Source organism: Geotrypetes seraphini, chromosome 3 (assembly GCF_902459505.1).
Source record: "Geotrypetes seraphini chromosome 3, aGeoSer1.1, whole genome shotgun sequence".
NCBI classification, from domain to species: domain Eukaryota; kingdom Metazoa; phylum Chordata; class Amphibia; order Gymnophiona; family Dermophiidae; genus Geotrypetes; species Geotrypetes seraphini.
In genome coordinates, this window is record NC_047086.1 from 338,195,301 (window position 1) to 338,216,639 (window position 21,339).

Genomic DNA, 21,339 nt, shown 5'->3' on the forward strand with positions numbered 1-21,339 from the left:
TGTCAAGTGAATTTTCAAGGTGGAGCTGAGGTGGCATGGCGTTCCATAGAATAGGAGCTACGACAGAGAAGATAGATTTCCTCGTGTAATAGAATTCTTTGATGGAAGGTATGGTCAGTAAATTCTGATCGACCGATCTAAGAGTCCGGGAAGGGCAAGAAGGAATGATAAGTTTATCGAGAAAAGATGGGAGGCGCGAAAGTTTGATTTTATAGAACAGCATTAAAGTTTTATAGGTGATACGATGGGTAATGGGGAGCCAGTGAGCTTCTCGCAAAAGAGGAGTAACGTGATCATATTTCCCAACCTTTTAGATAAGCTTAATTGCCATGTTTTGAATGAGCTGCAGATGACGTAGTTCTTTTTGAGTGATTCCATTAAATAGAGAGTTACAGTAGTCTAAATGAGAAATGACCAGTGAGTGAACGAGAGTTGTAATTGCATCAGTTTCAAGAATTGAGTTTAGGGAACGAATGAGCCAAAGTTTGTGAAAACAGGCTTTTACAACAGAGCTTATCTGGTCATGAAAGGTTAAATATTTGTCTAAAATAACTCCGAGCAATTTTATTTTTGATTCCATTTTTATTGGGCAAGATTTAATGAAGATTTGTCTATTTATCATTTCATTGTTTCTAATTGGGAAGAGTATACCACTGGATTTATTGATGTTAAGGGAAAGCCTGTTTATGTGAAGCCAATCACTGATTTTATCTAGTTTGGTATTAATTTCTTGTATTTTGCTAATGTTTAGAAAGTCAACAGGGTGAAGGAGTTGGATGTTGTCTGTGTAAGCAAAAATAGTAAAACCAATAGACTGAGCTAAAGTAAGAAGAGGAGCGAGAAAAATATTGAATAGTAAAGGAGAAAGAATAGAGCCTTGAGGAACGCCGAAAGTTTGAGTAATGGGAGATGAGATTTTCTCTTTCGAGTAAACTTTGAAATTACGATCTTTGAAATAAGAGGTAAAACATGAAAGAGCTGAACCTGTGATACTACAGTTCCTGAGATGGTCGATAAGGAGGTGATGGTCGACAGTGTCGAAGGTGGCTGACAAATCTAGGGAGATAAGAAGTACGGATTTGCGGTGATCATTGAAATAGTGTATAGTAGAAGTAAGGCCTTTCAGAGATAATTCAGTGGAGTAGTTGGAGCGGAAACCTGTTTGGTATGGGTGTAGTGCATTAGTTTTGTTGAGGAATTCTGTGAGCTGATTCAGGACAATTTTTTCCGTAAGTTTAGAAATGAAAGGGAGGTTGGCAATAGGATGAAAGTTTGCTGACTGAGTGTTGTCTAAATTTTGGTATTTTAGTTTTGGAAAGACTAAGGCAGATTTCCAAGCTTTTGGGATGAGATTAGAAGAGAGACTTTTTGTTATCATTTTCAGAATGAATGGACCAAAAATAGCAGAGAATTTTTTTTTAAATTGTTGGGGGGATGCTTTCAGCTGAGTTATTAGGGGCGTTTATTGATTGGAAGGTTTTGAGGAGTTCTGGTAATGACGGAGATTTAAAATTAGAGAGAGTGCTGAAGGGTACTGGGTTTGTCTGGTCTGAGGAGTCCAGAGATTGTATGGGTATGGGTTGTCCAAGGTTTGATCTGATATCTTTTATTTTCTGATCGAAGAAGTTAGCAAGTTCTGAGGCTGATGGTTGCATAAGTAGAGGAGGAGGTTTCTTATTTGAGTATGGTGATAGAGATCGTACTATACTAAAGAGTGTGGAAGAATTGTTGGCTCTAGTTATGTATTTTGAATAGTACTGGTGCTTAACTTACATCTATTCCCTTGCCATTAGGGTTTGCATTAACTGCCTTTAATAGTGTAGTCTCAATACAGAATCTGCACATTAGAAAAATATATCTGCCTTAGTGATATGGAATGTTAGTGACCAACTTCTAGGCCAGGAGTGGGCAAACCTTTTGACTCGTGGGCCACAATGGGTTCTTAAATTTGACAGAGGGGCCGGACCAAGAGCAGAAGGATGGAGTGTTTGTGTGAACTAATATAAATTAAAAGCAAATATTATAACATAAAAGGTTTTGGTCTTTAAAAGGTAGCAAAGCATGAAATCGTAAGGCTTATTGTACAAAATGAATGTACATGATCATCTCTCCCTTCCTCTCCTTCACTCCAATTCTTCCTCTTTCCTTTCTCTCCCCCACATGTGCAGCATCTTTCTTTCCCTCTCACCCATCCCCCTTGTGCCTTCCCTCTGCAGCATCTCTCTATCCCTCCCATCCTTTCCTCACTCTGTCCTGTCCCTCGTGCAGCAGAACCCTTGCCCAGCTTCCATCCTTCCCTCCCTCTCCCATCCCTTGTGCAGCAGAATCCTTGAGCACCCGCCCCCGCCGTGCAGCCGAACTCCCGTTGACCCTCCATCCTTCCCTCCCATCTGAACCCCTCCGACCGCGAGCCCTACATACCTCACTCCAGAGCAGCATCAGGCTGGTAGCACTCTAAACAGGCTGCTTCGCAGCCTTCACTCATCGGGGCCTTCCATGTGTTGCATTACTGATGACATCAGTTTAGAGTGCTGCTGGCCCAATGCTGCTCTGGAGGGAGAGGTATGTAGGGCTCACGGTCAGCGGGGTTCAGATGGTAGGCGGCCCGGATTAAAAAACTAAACGGGATGGTTATGGCCCGCGGCCGTAATATGCCCATGTCTGTTCTAGACCATGATACCTTAATCTTTATTCTGGGTGCTTACACTGTGTAGATCTTCCAGTAAAACCATCTAGTAATTCCAGCCTTCAAATAGACCTTAAGGGCCTGATTCTAGAAACAGTTTTCCGAATGTAGTTAAATCGAGTCCAAAACAGAACTTCTCTGGATCCACAAAGATCCTTGCATATACCCCCGTCATCCTTTTCCTGGGGCACAGACACCCTTACGGCCAAGGATAACGTCCGCAGCCTAGGAGTGCTGAATGCTCTGCACTGCTCCCATGCTCATAGGATTTGCTTTTGCAGTTTTGTAAAAGAGGAGGTAATATATTAAACTGATAGGATACACATTAGATATTATTCCACATGTTTGTTAAACTGTACTTCAAGTTCAGAACTATATCTATTTTTGTTGTATCTTAAAAATTGTTGAATAATATTTTGGCTTTCATGTAGGATGGAAACACACAATACGGTGCTATCATTTTGGATCCAGTTCAAACCTGAAACCAGGAATATGTCACAAGAAGTAAAATCTCAGCTTGACACATTGGCCAACAGTACACTGGGAAATGAGACAGCCATATTGGTTTCATTCTCTGTTGAAGGTAAGGTAAAAATAAGGTAATTTATAGCAGTGGCGTACCTAGCATATGTGACACCCGGGGCTCATCATTTTTTGACACCCCCCACCATCTATATGAAAAATATGATTTTTAGTAACAATCCACATATCGCACAACAAGAGTGTACTTAGAAAAAGGCAGCATCTTAAACACTGCAGTGAGCACTAGAACACCAACACATACATTGTAAAACTAAACAAGCCAGATCACGCACAGTCAATTGATCCTGCAGCCAATGCCAACTGAAAACTATGTTCTTTTCATACACACAGAACAGATACACCCTCACTCAATATGGAATAATCACAAACTAAAAATAGAAATGTGTAGACAAAAGTTAAACTGAACCGCCAAGAAACCAAACTCTGCATACAATGCAACACCACAACACCACAAAAACAGTAACATGTCCTCCAATACTGTGCAAAATATAAAGACAGTAGATGTAAATTTGAAAAAACTGATACATAACAATCACCACTTTACAAATTAACAAATAAAAATAAAACAAATACCATTTTATTGGACTAATCCATTTTTCAATTAGCTTTCACAGGCCAAATCTTTCTTCAGAACAGTACTGTTATGGTATCCTGTCCTGACCTGAGGAAAAGGGTTTAGTCCAAAAAATTTCCTTATTTCCATTTCCTATTTATAAAATTTTATCAATACAGTTACAATACTACTTGATTCTAAGTAAAGCAACAAAAAAATCATTTTGTCATTTCTGCTTTAATCATCTTCTCTTTGATCTCTTCTTTCTATACAGCATTTGTCCTCTCTCCCTTCCATGCAACATCTGCCCTCTCTTTGCCCCTTCCACCCAGCTTCTGCCCTCTCTCTCTCTACCCCTTCCATCTACTGTCCACCCTCTCTCTGCCCCTTGCATCCACTGTCCACCCACTGTCCACTCACATTTTGTCATCTTCCCTATTTCTATGTCCCTTCAATAAACTGTATATCCTGTGCCCTTTCTCTCCTTTGTACATGATTCATTTTGGCTTCACCCTCTCCCCTATACTCTGGCATCTCTCTCTTCTCCTTTCCTTCCTTCCTTCCTTCCCACTCCACCCCATGGTCTGGCATCTCTATCTCCTTCCTTTCTATCCCCCCATACCCTGGCATCTCCCTCCTATTTCTCCCTCTGGCACCTCCTCTCCTTTCTTTCCCTCTGGTCTGGCATTTTGTCTCCTTTAGTTTCTCTTCCTTCCCCCCATACCCTGGCATCTCTCTCCTCTCCTTCCGTCTCCCCCTTCCACTCCATTATTTAGCATCTCTTCTCCTTCCTTCCACCTGGTCTGGCATCTGCCTCCTCCCCCTCCCCCCTGACATCTCCCCCCCCCTATGGTCTGGTAGCTCCTTTACTTTCCTTCCATGGTCTTGGCATCTCTTTCCTCTCCTTCCCTGGTGTTCCTTCTCCCCTCTCCCCAATTGGGTGCAGCAGCAGCAGCACTTCTCTCTTGCCCCCTCCCCAATTGGGTGCAGCATCTCTCTTCCCCCTACCCCCCTTGGGTGCAGCAGCAGCATTTCTCTTCCCATCGGCGGAGTCACAAGCTTCCCTCCATCACTGACCTCTTGCTGCTCTTTCTTGCTTCAGGCCTTCCTCGTTGCCGGGTCCTGCCTTCGCAGAAACAGAAAGTAGGCAGGACCTGGCAGCCAGGAAGGCCCGAAGAAAGAAAGAGCAGCAAGACAAGTTTTAACTTCAATCCGTCGCTGACCTGTCTCCCTTAGCTTCCCTCCGTCGCTGACCTTAGCCCTAGCGAACTCATACTCCGGGGCTCGAACGTGTACGTGCCGACTTCTCTTCTCCTTCCCCCCGGAACGTAACTTCCAGTTTCAGAGGGAAGAGAAGGGAAGTTCGCTACGAGCTAAGGTGGGAAATCGCCAAGCTGGTGAGAGGCGGGGTTGGTTTTTTTTTTTTAAAAGTGTGAGCAGCGGCAGGATTCGCGATAGATGGCAGCCGGGCAATCATCTAAATTAGCCAGGCGCAGCACCCGGCTAAAAGGCCCTAGGGCAGTGGTAGGCAAACTCATTAGTCAAAAGAGCCAATGATTAAGATTTTTTTTGAGAGCCATACCCCGTGCCCGCTTGCGCTACAATGGCTACGTCAACCCAACTGACACCCTGCACGTCTGCACGTAGTCGAAATTGATTCGTGGCAGAGCCTAGAGAATGACAGGGGGAAAAAATTTGTCTCCGTCCCCTCCCAGTCAGCTCAGTCCCCATCCCCGCAAACCACCTGATTCCATCCACACAAGCCTTGAATTGTTTTATATTGAATTTATTATATATTTTTTTTTTTTTTTCATATTTAAATGTTTATTGAAAAGAAACTTTTATATTTAACCGTGCACAGAGGTAACATAATAAATGCTTTGCAACATACAGCCAAGAATATCATATACAAACAGCTGTCAGATAACACACTAAAGAAAGCAAGATGTTATCTGTTCCTATAGACAAACTTCCTCATCACCCAAGTCCCATCATAATACTAGTTCCCCTGTCATCCACAGTCCCCAAATCCCCCCCCCCCCCAACGCCCCATTCTTCCGGCAGACAACAAGGCAGTGGTCTCTAGAAGGTCCCCCAAAGAGCATCCAGTATTTCTCCCAACTTCCTCCAAGTATGAAAATAAGTGGTATAACTATGACATCTCTTCGCTATGGCTATCTCCATCTTTCCCATAGAGAGTAATCGAGTTACCCATGCAGCTTGAGAGGGGGCTTCCACGTTTTTCCAATGGTTAGCAATTAGACATTTCGCTGCTGCTAAGCCCCATCTGAGGAATTTAGTCTGCCAAGAACGGTCCCTGTTATTATATAATCCTAAAAGACAACTCTGAGGAGATAGAGCAACACATTCCCCCAGACATTCAGACAGTATACCAGTCACAACTTTCCAGAAGGATTGAATAAGCCTACACTCCCACCAGATATGCATGAAAGATCCCCCTTGCTGTCCACATCTCCAACATAGATCAGGCACTCCAGGATACATTCTATGCAAACGTTCCGGTGTATAGTACCACCGTGTTAGCACCTTGTATGCATTTTCCTGAATCAATGCACAGGAGGACGCTTTATATGCCTCCCTGCAAATCGTCTCCCAATCTTTATCAGACAACATTGAGTCTAGGTCCCTTTCCCATTTCATTCGAAAAGAGTAAATAGCGGGTGAGTGTCCCCTCTTGTATTGGTAGATCACCGACAGAGGTTTAGGAACCTTCTGTAGCAGCAACCAAAGATTTTCCAAGGGTTCCCTATCTTGCTGTAACCCAGATCCCCAACCTTGTGCTAAGATAAAATGTCGAATTTGTAGGTATGCGAAGCAGTCCCCATCGGGTAAATCGTAAAGATGTTGAAGTATAGGGAATGGGATGGGCCCATCTTTTCCAATGAGGTCACGAAACACTCTTAGTCCCTTTAGAAACCATCTGTGAAAGATCTTATTATCTCGGCCAGCTGGAAACCGGGGTTCATACTGTATCCCTGCTAGTGATGACACCTGAGCTCCGTCTCCCATCTGCTTACGCGTTTGACTCCATAATCGTGCCAAATGTTGCACAAAAGGGTTAGACATGCTCTGGACCCACGTACGCTGCGCCCCAGATGACCACATTTTGAATTTCAAAGGTTCCATGTCACTATAATTCCTTTCTATTTGTACCCCACTTTTATACTCCCCTATTTCCCATTCCAGCACCATTTTCAGCTGCGCCGCTTGATAATACCACACCAAGTTAGGCAACCCCCTGCCCCCCGCCTCCCTAGGAGCCCACAACAGTGATTGGGATAGTCTTGGGGCTTTACGATGCCAAATAAAATTACGAATTTCCCTACTCAGTCTCCTCAAGTCTCCTAGAGGGACCGGTATAGGCAAAGTCTGGAAAAGAAATAGCAACCTGGGAAGTACATTCATTTTTACGATCGCGATCCTACCCCACCATGATATCCACAGCCCATGCCAGCGTTGCAAGTCAGCTCGGATAGTTTGATAAATGGGCAAGTAATTTTTGTCATATATTCTCTGGAGGTCCGAAGGAATATAAATTCCCAAGTATCTAATACCTTGCTCCGCCCATCTGAAGGGGAAAGTATCCCGCAAATTATCCACCTCCTGCCGTGTCAGCGTCAAATTCAAGATCTCCGTCTTTGTTAAATTTATTTTAAATCCGGAAACCCTCCCATAAGTATCAAATATCTGTAGAATTTGAGGTATGGAAATCTCAGGTTGACCCACATATAAAAGGATGTCATCTGCAAACATCGCTATTCGGTGTTCCATCCCCCCACTGACTACCCCCACCAGCGATGCATGATGTCTAATAGCTAACGCAAGTGGTTCAAGGGACACCGCAAACAATAAAGGAGAAAGGGGGCATCCCTGCCGAGTTCCCCTGTATATGGAGAAGAAGTCAGTGTACGATTGATTAATCCGTAGGCATGCCCTCGGTTCCACATATAGAGCCCGAACCCATTCTCCAAACTTCCCCCCCAGACCCATCCTATCCATCACCTCCCATAAAAACCCCCAAAGAACCCGATCAAATGCTTTCTCAGCATCGACCGAGATCAAAACTGCCCTATCTCGGCTCTTACCTACTTCCCAAAGTAAATTAAGAGTTCTTCTGATGTTATCGCTCACCTGTCTCCTCTGTATAAACCCCGCTTGATCCTGATGGATCAGGGTGGGTAATACCTTCCCCAAACGTTGCGCTAAAACCTTGGCCAATATTTTTGCATCTAAATTTAACAAAGATATGGGTCGATAAGATCCACAGAGTAAGGGGTCCCGTCCCGGTTTGGGCAGTATCACCACCCCTGCTTCCCCCATCGTAGGCGGAAACCTACCTCCCTCGGAGATTCCATTAGCTACTCTAGCCAAGAGGGGCCCCAATTGTGCCGAGAATTGTTTATAATATCGGCTAGTATACCCGTCCAACCCTGGAGATTTACCATTCTTCAACCCGCCAATCACCCCTAGGATCTCAGAAAGTTGTATCGGCTCTCTTAAATATTCCTGATCCAATTCTGATAACACTGGTATCTGCAGCGAGTCCAAAAATCCCGTCTGCGCCCCCACCTCTATGGGCCCCGGGTGCCTGTACAGTTCCGAATAAAAAATTTTAAATTCTTTTTGGATGGTGGTGTCCGTGACGTGTAGTTCCCCCCCTACTTCTCTTGTTATTCGAGTTATAGTATTCCGAGCCTGTTTAATCCGTATATATCTAGCAAATTGCGTACTAGTTTTATTACTATGTTCATAGATATTAAGTCGGAATCTCTCTCGCATACGTTCCGTTTCTTCCACTTGAAGTTGGTATAATTCCTCCCTTACTCTTTGTAATTGAACCAACGATCGGGTGTCCCTCCTATTCTGATGTTGCATTTCCAACTGAGTTAAATGAGTTCTTAGCTGAAGAAAGGTTCGGGCTCTCTGTTTTTTAAATCTAGCCCCCCATTTAATAAATTCGCCCCGGACAACCGCTTTAAGAGCATCCCACAATATAGCATCAGATACTTCCCCATTATCATTCAAAGTTAGATAGTCTCCAATAAGATGTTTCACCGCCTCAACCACCTGAGGGGAACTCAGCAGGGATTCATTAAGTCTCCAATATTTACTGCCCCCCCGGGTCCAACATTTCCGTGCATGATATCCAAACCGACGCATGGTCTGACACATGCATCGGTTCTATCTCCGCTGCTCGCAGCTCCCCTGCTTGATTCCTATGAATCCATACCCCATCCAATCTCGTGTAAGTATTTTGTGCATGTGAGTAAAAAGTATAAGCTCTTTGTGTCCCGTGTAGTAGGCGCCATCCATCTACTAGGCCGAGTGATCCCATAAGAGCCCGTAGCTCTGCAGCTGGTTTCCGAAGTGATCTTCGCCCTCCCCCCGAATGGTCTATTGCCGGATCTGGGGGGACATTAAAGTCTCCTCCCAGATAAATCGCTCCTTGCGCAAAAGTACTCAGTGCCCTCCTCAGTTTCCTATAGTAGGCCTCCTGACCCACATTAGGACCATAGATGTTGATAATAGTTAGAGGGCGACCCTGGATTACTCCTCGTAACGCTAGACACCTGCCCTCTCTGTCCCTATAGACTTGTTCCACCTGAAGGCCCAGTCCCTTACGTGCCAAGATGGCCAATCCCCCTGCTCTCCTGGAATCTCCCTCTCCCTGGTGAGTCCAGAGCATGTCAAACTGCGGCCTCTGTAGCAGGGAGATGTCTCGGGGCCTTAAGTGTGTCTCTTGAAGGAGACAAATGTCCCACTTCATACGACTAAGTTCACGGAAGATTATACTCCGTTTACCAGGGCTATTAAGCCCATTTACATTCCATGATCCTATAATCAATCCCGGAGGTGTCCCCAGTGACCTCCCATTCCCCAGGGCCCGTCGTCTGCCGGAGCCCTTACAAACATCCCCACCCCTCCCCCTCCCCCCCCTCCGATTAGCTGATTCACCCAGTTTCGAATCAGCCATAATAAGAAGTGAGTCATACCGAAAAGGCCCATAATGACACATCTCTTATTACTTACCCTCATCACACACTCTACCATACTCCCACACATTCAAAAGAAACCACTTATTGCAAAAATACCCCTATCAGTCATATATCCAAATGCCCAACATTAACAATGAATTGCACTCGTTCAGAACAGTGTAATCTGTGATTGCCATGAACATCCAACCTATATCCACAAACCTACAGTGGGGTCCCATTCCCAACTATATTAGGGATAATCTGAATAGACCAGTAAAGTCCAATCTGGATCTCCCTATCCAGTAGCGGACGTGGAAGGTAGGTTGTCAACAACTGAGTGCAGAGCATCACTTGTTCCAGTCTCCAATTCTAGACCGCTCTGATCCCGGGCAGAGATTGAATTTATTATATTAAAGTATAAAAAGAAACAATATTCTGTACAATTGTCAATTTATAAATCAGCGTCTTCTCCCCACTCTCTTACTCTTCCCCATTTCCCTTCAGCGTCCTCAGCCCACTCTCTCTCCACTTTCCTTCAGTGCACACACATAAAAACAAGCAAGTAATTTTTTTATCATTTTCATTCTATTCATTCATAGAAATTAAAGTCTAAATAATGCCAGTCGCATAACAAAACATGATTTTACAAAAATAATTCCCTGCATAGTCAAGCCTGCAAGGATTACTAGATGTCTTTCAGCAGCTCCCCTCCCTCCCTCCCCCTTACCTTCGTGGCCAAGTCAAAATGATCTACCAACAATAAAATTTTAAAAACACAAAGCACACTGTACGCAGAGAAAATGTTAATTATCATTTATATTCCGCGGGTTTTCAAAGAGGTCAAGGCAGATGACTTTATGCAATGTCACCTCAGTAACAACTATACAAACATAGACAAATATACCCCTCCCTTTTACTAAACCGCGATAGCGGTTTTTAGCGCAGGGAGCTGCGCTGAATGCCCCATGCTGCTCTCGACGCTCATAGGCTCTCTGCGCTAAAAACTGCTATTGCGGTTTAGTAAAAGGGAGCCATAGTGCAAAATATAGACACATTCTCAAAACAGACACATTTTGATCACTAAATTGAAAATAAAATTATTTTTCCTACCTTTGTTTGGTAATTTCATCAGTCTCTGGTGCACTTTATTCTTCTGACTGTGCATCCAATATTTCTTCCTTTCTTTCAGCCTCCTGTAAGCTTCCTCTCCTCCAGACCTCATTCCCTCCCCCAACTTTTTCTTTGTTTCATCCTGCCCCCTTCTTTCTTTCTCTCTCCATGCCCCCTTTCTTTCTCTGTCTATCTTTCTCTCTCTCTCTCTCTCTCTCCGTGCCCCATTTCTTTCTTTCTTTGTCCCTGCCCCCTTCTTTCTCTCTCTCTCTCTCTCTCCATGCCCCATTTCTTTCTTTCTTTCACCCTGCCCCCTTCTTTCTTTCTCTCTCCATGCCCCCTTTCTTTCTCTGCTTCTTTCTCTCTCTCCATGCCCCATTTCTTTCTTTCTTTCACCTTGCCCCCCTCTTTTTTTCTCTCTCCATGCCCCCTTTCTTTCTCTGCCTGTCTTTCTCTCTCTCCATGCCCCATTTTTTTTCTTTCTTTCTTTGTATCACCCTGCCCCCTTCTTTCTTTCTCTCTCCATGCCCCCTTTCTTTCTATATGTCTCTTTCTCTCTCTCTCCATGCCCCATTTCTTTCTCTGCCTCTTTCTCTCTCTCTCCATGTCCCACTTTTTTTCTTTCTTTCTTTGTTGTTCCCTGGCCCCGCCCCTTTTCTTTCTTTCTTTCTCTCTCCCTGCCCTCCACCATGCCACCACCATTGGGAAACATGCTGCTGCTGCCACTGCTGCCATTGGGAACAGGCCGGTGCCGAGTTCTCCCTCCCTGATTTTCTTCCCCGCAGGGCCGACCAACTCTCGCCGCCTGACATCAATTCTAACGTCGGAGAGGACGTTCTGGGCCAGCAAGGCAACGACGTCGGGTGGCGAGAGTTGGTCGGCCCTGTGAGGAAGAAAAGCAGGGAGAACTCGGCGCTGGCTTGTTCCCGATGGCGGCAGCTTATTCCCCAGTGGATGGCCAGCTATGCATCCCCTTGGGGCGTGCACCCGGGGTAGACCGCCCCCCCCACCCCTCCCTTGGTACCCCACTGAGGATAACTAATGTTTGTAGATTTTTTTACACTTCTAGTGTAGAGACTGGTAGGATCCAGATGTTAGGAAGGTTGCTTTATTACATGGAAATGAGGCGGAGCCACAAGTGCTGGGTAGGAGGAGAAGGGGAATTGTTGAAGTAGGAATTTAAGAAGAATAGGAGAAAGAGTGAAGGCTGTGCTGTAGGCTGAGGAAAAGAATTCTTAGCAAATGGATACTGTCTGAATGAGACATGAGCAGCAGGAAAACATTTGTGTATTACGGTTGGCCCAGTTGCCTAAGGCCCTTCCTATGGGCAGGCCTTAGGCACCTGGGCCAATCGGGCCCAAGGCCCCTCCCCGGTGCACCCCTCAATCCACCGGGAAGGGGCAGGCCCACCATTTGGAAGACAGTGGGCCTGCCAGCTGGCCAGAGGACCTGTCCGTCCAGCCATCTGATTAGGTTAGTTGGGGGAGGGAGGTTCGGGGGGGGGGGCGCATTGGGGGGTTTGGGGGGATGTCTTCCAGCAAGAGGGCTTGGGCTTCTTCCTGCCGGTTCGGGGTTTGGGGGTTTGCCTTCTGGCTGGAGGGCTTAGGCTCCCTCCTGCCGGTATTGTTTGAGGGGGTTTGGGGGTTCATCTTCCAGCAGGAGGGCTTGGGCTCCCTCCTGCCCGTTTGGGGTTTTGTCGGGGTGAGGGGATCGCGATTGCTACAGGAGAGATTAGGTGGGGGGTGGGCAGGTTGCTGTGGCTGCTGAGCTGATCGTGGCAGTCGCCCCTATTAGGAACTTATACCTGTTTTGACTTGGTCTAAGTCAAAACGTATAAGTTCCGACTGGGCCATCTCCCTAGACTTTTAGTTATACTTGCAGTACGACTAAGGGCTCCTTTTACTAAGCTACGATAGCGTTTTTAGCTCAATGCTGGTGTTACCGTCTAGTGTGTGTGGCAATTCTGCGCGTGTTAAGAGCGCGCTAAAACTGCTATCACAGCTTAATGAAAGGAGCCCTAAGTCTAGGTCAGCCCATCTCCAGCCCTTTCCCCTCCTCTAGAAATGCCTCTCTTCACTCTAGGCTTTCAGAGTCAGGGTACAGACCTTAGCTGGTTTTAGATACGTCTAAAACTAGCTTTGATTATCAGTACTTGGATGATCTGTCTTTTTGATCATCCAAGTACCGATTTTAGCCTACTTTTTAAAATGTTTTTGGGTTTTTTGTTGTTTGTTTTTTTAAAATTATGAGCCCCTTAGCATTTAATTTGAAGGAAAGGTATCTCAGGGACAGTAGTTTATTTTTCATATCGATTTCATATATTGCAGATGTGGATGAATGCAAACTTACAATGCATCTGTGTGACAAACAGGCCACATGTCTGAATGAATTTGGCACCTATTCTTGCCACTGTAAGAGAGGCTTTGATGACCATTCTTCTGCAGCACCTGGTACTCTGTGTGTCCACATCCATCAGTCAGGTACCATTTATAATTGTGCTTTTTGATTTTTCAGAAAGATACCTACTTCTCTGACACAGTGCTGAATTGAGTGCAATCAGTACACAGCAAGGGTAGTATCCTCTATGTATGGGAGTAAGGAGGTACCCTGTAATACTACTACTATTACTACTACTACTACTACTGTTTAACACTTCTATAGCACTGAATGGCTTTTGCAGCACTATACATTTTGACATTAAATGGTCCCTGCTCAGAAGAGCTTACACTCTGACTTGGATTGAAAGCCAATCCTGCAGCCAGCTTTGTTACTGAGCTCTCGGAGTACATGCTGGAGCCAGCCTAACTCTATGTCATAAAATGTAAGTTTATTCCAATTCTCTGTACAGCCTTAGTTTGACCAATACTATACAATAAAATACAGTACACTAAATACAAATAAAATTTTTATGTTCTACAAACTACTAAAAAGTGGTCTTATGCAAATCACAAAATAGAAACTAGGCATTCTAGATCAAACAAATAAAGCTGATTAAATATTTCTTAAAAAGAGAGGTTTTGAACTTCTTATGAGAGAAATCATATAATTATCTTGAATTAATTCTAGTTGCTAATTCCAAGTTAAGGCTACCTAATATGCCATTGTGGGGGGGGGAAAGATCATTTGGTATTTAATCTTTTATATATCTGGAAAATGAAGCAATAAGTTTCCTTGTCAGAATATCTCAGGTATGGAGAAAAGGTCAGCAGCTGACTCAAAAGTAATATAGCCTGGCCGTGAAGTATCTTAAAAGTTGAGCAATTAATTTAAAAGCTGTCCTGCCAATAATCAGTAAAGTAACAGTCTAGTGGCATAGTTTTGAAGGATTTGAAATATAATAACTCTTCTAGAGCAACCCAAATAACGAGAGTTACATTAGTGGTGTGTCAAAATATAGGCTCAAATCAACATTTGAAATTGGACCCTTCGGAGCCGTCTCAGCTTCCAAGACATCTTTTTCATTGGCGCATTGATTTGATATGCCATTGTTGGACATTAATCAAGATGAATCTCTAATTCTTTCAAAAAATAAATGGAGATTACTAATTTTTATCCCTTTGTATAATCGAGCACGAAAAGCAGTTCTTCTCCAGAGAAGTTTAGTTGTGTGTCTCTTCAGCTTCAAGAAATGGGAAAAGACCTAGTCTTCTGCGGTGGTTTAAAAAAAAAAAAAATCTAGAACAATCATTTGTGCAAGATGGTTAAGGAATTAGAAGGTGATGTCATTAGCAAAGCTTTAATGTATGCCTAAATTAGCTAAGGTTTTTTGACCTTTTGGATGGCTCCAGATCCCTTGTCCTCTTGTGCCTACCATCGTGTGCTGGGTGTCTTCTACTCGGGGAGAGAACTTCCTGGTTATTCTACCAGATCCTGTAGATTAGTGTTCACCAACTAGTATGCCATTCACATCATTTCCAGGTTCATATTTCTGAACTTACTCTTTATACCTGCAAACAGATCCCTGGAAAGCAAATACAGTACAACGCCGATTATCTAAACTCCAATTATCCGGATTGCTTCCGGGGGAGTGGGGTGTGTGTGCAATGGCGTACCTAGCATATGTGACACCCGGGGTCCATCATTTTTTTGACACCCCCCCCATCTGTACGAAAAACATGATTTTTAGTAACAAGCCACACGTCACACATGAGTACCTAGGAAAAGGCAGCATCTTACATACTGCAGTGAGCAGTACAATATCAATACACCCATTGTAAACCTAAACAAGCCAGAGTAGTACAAATCAATCCTACACCGTCAATCCTAACAGAAAACCAAGTCTTTCGAACACACAGAACACAGAAAACACCTTTGCCTAGTATGGAATATGTCATCACAAACTAACCCTTCCCCCTTTTACAAAACTGTAGTGTGGATTTTAGCCACGGTGGTAACAGCTCTGACGCTCATAGAATTCTAAGCATCAGAGCTGCTACCACCACGGCTGGCGCTAAAAAACGTTCCACAGTTTTGTAAAAGGGGGGATAAAATAGAAATACATAGACAAAGGTTAAATTGAACCAGCAAGAAGCTAGACTCTGCATACAATGCAACACCACAGAAACAGTGACACATGTCTCCTAAAACAATAAATAGAAAATTTTGTCTTTTCTGGTTTCTGCTTTCCTCATCTTCTTGTTACTCTCTTCCTTCCATTCACTGTCTGCCATCTTTCTGCCCCTATATGGCATCTTCTCTCCTTCTATGAAACTGTATGCCTCCTTCCAGAAACTGTATGCCTCCCCCTTCCATCTCTCCTTTCACCCCCTTTGGTCTGGCATCTCTCTCCTCTCCTTCCCTCTCCCACACCTCTTCTGCAATCCCTTTCTTCCCTCATTTTCCTTTTCAATTTATTTTCTGCATCCATCTAGATTATGTTCTTATTACCCTCTCATCAATTTCTTTTTTTACTGTCTACCTACAGCTCGCCACCTCTTTCCCTCACCCCCTCCAGTATTTCCCTAACTCAATCCTTTTTCCCCCATAATGAGCCCTCCTTTTATTTATCCCATCCTTCCAACATGTGCCCTCTTTCTCTACCCCTTCCATCTAGCTAAAGAAGTACTGCCTGGGTTTTGCAGTCCCCAGTTATGTCTCTAGCAGGATATATATTTCAAATCTGATATATTCTAATGACAAAATAGAAATAAAATGATTTTTTTCTACCTTTTGTTGTCTCTGGTTTCTGCTTTTATCTTCTTTTCACTTTTTTTCCTTCCAGCGTCTGCCCTGTCTCTTCAATCCAGTGTCTGCCCCTTCTAGAAACTGTCTGTCTCCCCCTGGCATCTCTCCTCTAGACCCCCCTTTGGGCTGGCATCCATCATCTTCTCTCTGTTCCCTCATGGTCTGGCATCTTTCTCCTTTCATCTCTCTTTCTCTCCCCCCTGTGATTTTTAGCATCTCTCTCTTCTCATTTCCTCCGCTCAGATCTGATATCTCTGTCTCCTTTCCTGTCTCTGGCATCTCTCTCTCCTCTCTCTTCCCTTTCCTTCTCTGGTCTTCCTTCTTTATTTTCTGCCTCTGTCTAAATTAAATTCTTTCTTACTATGCAGTCCTCAGTTTCCCTCTTTTCACTGTGTCTATCCACAGCATGCCACCCCTTTCCTTCACCCCTCTCCATTATCTCACTAACTCTATCTTCTTCCCCCATCCAGCATATGTCCTTTTTCTTTATCCCTCCTTCCATCCAGTATGTGTTCTTTCTTCACTTCCATTCAGCATTTGCTGTCCCTTCTCCCCACCTCCATCATCTGCCCTCTTCTCTCTCCCCACTTCCATCATCTGCCCTCTTCTCTCAATCTCTCCATCCATCACAGACCCATCTCTCTCCCTTCCTCTCACCGTTCCGATTTTGGCAACAAGATCGGCAATGCACCCCCTCCCCCGCGATGACACTTATGATCGGCAATGGGCCTCCTTCTACCCCTGGCATCAACAGCACTTCAGATCGGCAACACGGTGCTCAGTCCAACGCTTCCCTCTGACTCAGCTTCCTGTTTCTGCCCAGGCAGTTCAGTCAGAAGGAAGCTTTTGACTGAGCACCACGTTGCCGATCTGAAGTGCTGTTGATGCCAGGGGTAGAAGGAGGCCCATTGCCAATCTTAAGTGTCATCGCGGGGGGGCGGGGGAGGGGGCGCATTGCTGATCATGAATTGCATCACAGGGGGCCGCCGATGCCGCTCATCGCCGTTGCAGCCCATACGCTGCCAGTGGCCCCAATGCAATCTTGCCAGCCCTGTGCAGACCGGCACCGGATGACCCGTACCTGGCCGGCTATGCACCCCCCTCAAGGCGTGCACCCAGGGCAGACTTCCCCCCCTGTCCCCTCCTTGGTACACCACTGTGGGGTGTCTCAGGTTATATTTGAGTTCCCTCCAAAGTACTATTCCTATCACTCTCCCTCCCACTAGTGCTCCTTCTCGGCTTCTGCCACCGCTGCCATCAGCCTAGCCCAGTCTTCCCTCCCCCCGTGCCTTGTGAGACTGCCCCTGGAAGTCTCTGCAGCTATTTTAGTCACTGATAGAGCATGGGCAGGAGCGAGTAGGATCACTCTTGCTCCAGTGCTGCTGCTATACCACCAGGGAAACAAGGTAGGTCTGGAGTCTTTCCTATGGGTCCGGTAGGGGGTTGAGGTGGTGCCTGTTCAGGAAGGGAGTGGGGTAGGGGGAATGCTGCCTTTCCTTGTCGAGGGGGGGGGGTGCATGCTGATAGTATTTTTTTAAAAATTAAAACCAAAAGAAAACATTAATGTCCAATTATCCGGACTACCCTCTTTCTGTGATTATTCCGGATAATCGGCGTTCGACTGTAGTTGCTGCCACTCTGTCATTTTCAACATTATAGCCTTCACTGTGGCATCTCATTTCATAATCTATGTGCTTCTTTTCGGTGGGTCTGCTAATTTCAATCACATAAGTGTAGAAATTAAGCATAACCAGGCAAAAAAAATAATATAATGGTATACTTTTTATTGTTCTAACTTAATACATTTGGGGATAATTTTTAATGCTTTTTTCATGCCTAGAACAGTGATTTAAGCATGCATATGTGTACTGCAGAAAAATTGCCACTACCTGATGCTCAGGTCCAGATAAGTGCTTAAGCCTTAATCTCATCACAAGAAACACCAATGCTAGCCTTAAAGCATCTAAACATGTAGATATTTATGCCTATCTCTTAGCTATAGCTGTAGTCCCAGAATGTGAGAACTGATAGCATGCAAAATATGAACAGTAGAGGCCTGTTTTGTGAAGCATACACAGCACTGAGGACGGATCTATGTGCTTTGAGTACTTGAATATACTGTAGAGAAGGAGCAGGAGTTCTTAGGTAACTACAAGCCAAGGGAGCAGGAGTATCTGCAGATTGCACAGTAAGACACTGGAGTTTTGGAGGTGGCTGGGTTGCTCTGAATATAGAGCAGTAGAATATAGAGCAGTAGAATATAGAGCAGTAGAAAGAGAAAGAAGGGGCCTTACTGGATCAGATCAATGGTCCATCCAGTCCAGTATCCAGTCTTCACAAAGGCCAATCCAAGTCACAAGTATCTTGCAAAAACCCAAATAGTAGCAGCATTTCATGCCACCGATCCAGACAAGCAGTGGCTTCTCCCATGTCTGTCTCAACAGCAGTTTTTGGACTTTTCCTCCAGGAACTTATGCAAACCCTTTTTTTTTTAACCAGCTACATTAACAACTCATACTACATCCTCTGGCAACACTTTTTTAAAAACCCAAATAATAGCAAAAACATTTACAAGGATAACAAGCAAGTTAACAAATGACTACTCAATAATATATTGTGTTGTGGTCACTGAGGCATTCCATTTATAACCTTGTTAACACAAACAATAAGGGGGAGAGAAAAAAAGCCTCAAACTAACATAGCAGAACTTCTGAATCAATCACTTCTGACTGCTTCCAATAATACCATAGGCATTTAAATAAAACCTCCCAACAATATCAAACAAGGTTTAAAAATGCCATTCAGGTGCACACAAAGGGACTTAGCTTAAAGATGGGACTTCACTCCAACATCTCTCTTTCACCAATAGGTCTCTCACACTTGCATCTCACTCTTTCCCGACAAGGAACCTTGTTTCACCAATACTCTTGGCTGCTTCGGAGTTAATATCAAACATCTCTCATCGTGCACAAACCACTTCAAATGGCGTCCAGAACGGGGATCTTTGTAGTTTTTGGTTTTTGAACTCTGCCAGGTAAGGATATGACATTGGGAAACCGGAAGTATGGATTATGTTGAAGCCGGCAGGATTCGGCATCTCGCTGTTCCAGCTGCCATTTGAAGTGGACTTGTGCATGATGAGATATACTAATGAGATGCTTTTTAAGGAGACCAATCCACAGGAACAGATGTGGAAATGTGAGCACGCCCAGCTTGGCTCTAAATCTTTACTTTGCCCCTGGAGGCGAGGTGAACTACAATTTTAACTTTGCATAGACATAATGGAAATCCAAGGCAAAGTTTTAGAAAATCAGCCAAAGACATGAGGTCCCCAATTTGAGGACCCCTTGATCCAAGGGCTCTGCTCCTAATGCCTAGATTAAAGGATCCCTGTGTCCAGGTGGCATGAGGCTGGAACTCCCCACATTCCCTGCCCCTGCCCTAGGATATGTATTCATTAGCACACCTTTGACTTTGGCTAAATGTGTTAAGAATTTATGTTAAGCTATGAATTAAAGCATGTTAAGTTGACTAACTGCATGTGAAAAAGTATTAAAATGAATATGTGAAACAAACTGAAAAGTCAGAAAATTAGTAAAAAGTACAACAATGGCCCAAAAACTAAATGAATTTTTTTTCCATGCACATCCCTACTATTCTGGCCCAATTCATTTAATAGTTAAAGAATAGTTAAACTTAACTTCTACCTGACCACTGAAGTTAAGATGCAAATAATGTTAACTTTATCACCTTGGCCTTTATGAGAGTGGGGCATGAGCCTTGGCAGCTGCTTGATGCTATTTCTAAAACCAGGGTTCAAATACAGTTAATAAGAACTTAACTAACAAGAAGCTTAAGTAAATCCTGGCCAGGATCACTAAAACTGATAGATTGCATCCATCCTTCAGTGAGACGGGGCCGAGAGATCCCCTTTCCACGTCCCCACAGTAGAGTAAGTACAATCAAAATTCTTAGAATAAAATCAGTTTTCTTGTTAAATGCAAACCACATTGTCTCTCTTGGCAATTTTCAAATACACAAATTTCATATGAAAAATGGAAACTAACAGAAACCATTAAGTTAATCAAAGAACAAAACCCCCAATAAACCAAAATATTTCCTCTAGTCCACATCAATGGAGGAGAAACCAAAGAAAAAAGAAAGCCTAAATAAAAAGAGAACTACCCATCAATCCGTCACCACAAAGCCATCAATAAAGCCTCCACATATATATAAGAACAATACTGGGTCAGACCAATGGTTCATTTAGCACAGAATCCTGTTGCCAACAGTGGCCATCCAGGTCACAAGTACCTGGGAGAAACACAGATGGTAACAACATTCCATACTACCAATTCCAGGGCAAGCAGTGACTTCCTCCATGTCTGTTTCAATAGCAGACTATGGACTTTCCTCCAGAAACTTCTTCAAACTTTTTTTTTTTTTTTTAAATCCAGCTATGCTAACCACTGTTATCGCATCCTCTGGCAACGAGTTTCAAGAGTTTAACAATTCATTGAATGAAAAAATATTTCCTCATTTATTTTAAAGGTGTTTCCATGTAACTTCATTAAGTGCCCCTTAGTGTTTGCAATTTTTGAAAAAGTAAAAAATTGATTGCTTTTCACCCGTTCTACACCACTCAGGATTGTATAGACCTCAATCATATACCCCCCCCCCCTCAGCTATCTTTTTTCCAAGCTGAAAAGTCCTAACCTCTCTAGCTTTTCCTCATATAGACTAGGTTTCCATAAGAAAAATTAAGGTTGATTTTTATTTTGAAGAAATGGCTATACCTTCACCGACCCAACAGAATTATTGTCCTGGTACCCAATTTTACATTTACAGGGATCTACTTGTGCAATGGTCTTCAATGACTTTACATATTGACCTCAAGTTCTGTTATTTAGAGAACTACAGTATTTTTCACTCCATAAGACGCACTTTTTCCCTCCCCCCCCCAAAGTGGGTGAAAATAAGGGTGTATCTTATGAAGCGAATACCACAAACCACCACCTCCCCCACCAACCTGTTTTTAATTGCTTTGAAGGCCTCATGCATGCGCATTGGAGGGAGTAGGGGCTGCGGGTGCTTGGGACCATTGCCTGGCCGTGATCGTGCTAGTGGTTATGGCGGTGAAGGTTGTGGATATTAGCGACTGTCCTCAACCAGTGTTTTTCGGCCAGTGTTTTTTGCTCCACTATCCAGGGATGTCGGCCTTCTCTGAAGCGGCACTGGAGAAGAAACTCACAGCAGAGCATGCAGAC

At 44.0% G+C, this 21,339-nt stretch overlaps 1 protein-coding gene across 1 annotated transcript in view; it reads left to right on the plus strand.

Moving 5' to 3' along the window:
• The window catches only part of LOC117358165, a 90,466-nt gene that overhangs the window by 66,835 nt on the left and 2,292 nt on the right, over nucleotides 1-21,339 (plus strand). Inside the window, exons 7-8 of the mRNA XM_033939764.1 lie at nucleotides 3,118-3,269; nucleotides 13,216-13,368. Of these exons, the coding sequence (XP_033795655.1) occupies nucleotides 3,118-3,269; nucleotides 13,216-13,368 (305 nt within the window). The remainder of the gene's footprint in view (nucleotides 1-3,117; nucleotides 3,270-13,215; nucleotides 13,369-21,339) is intronic.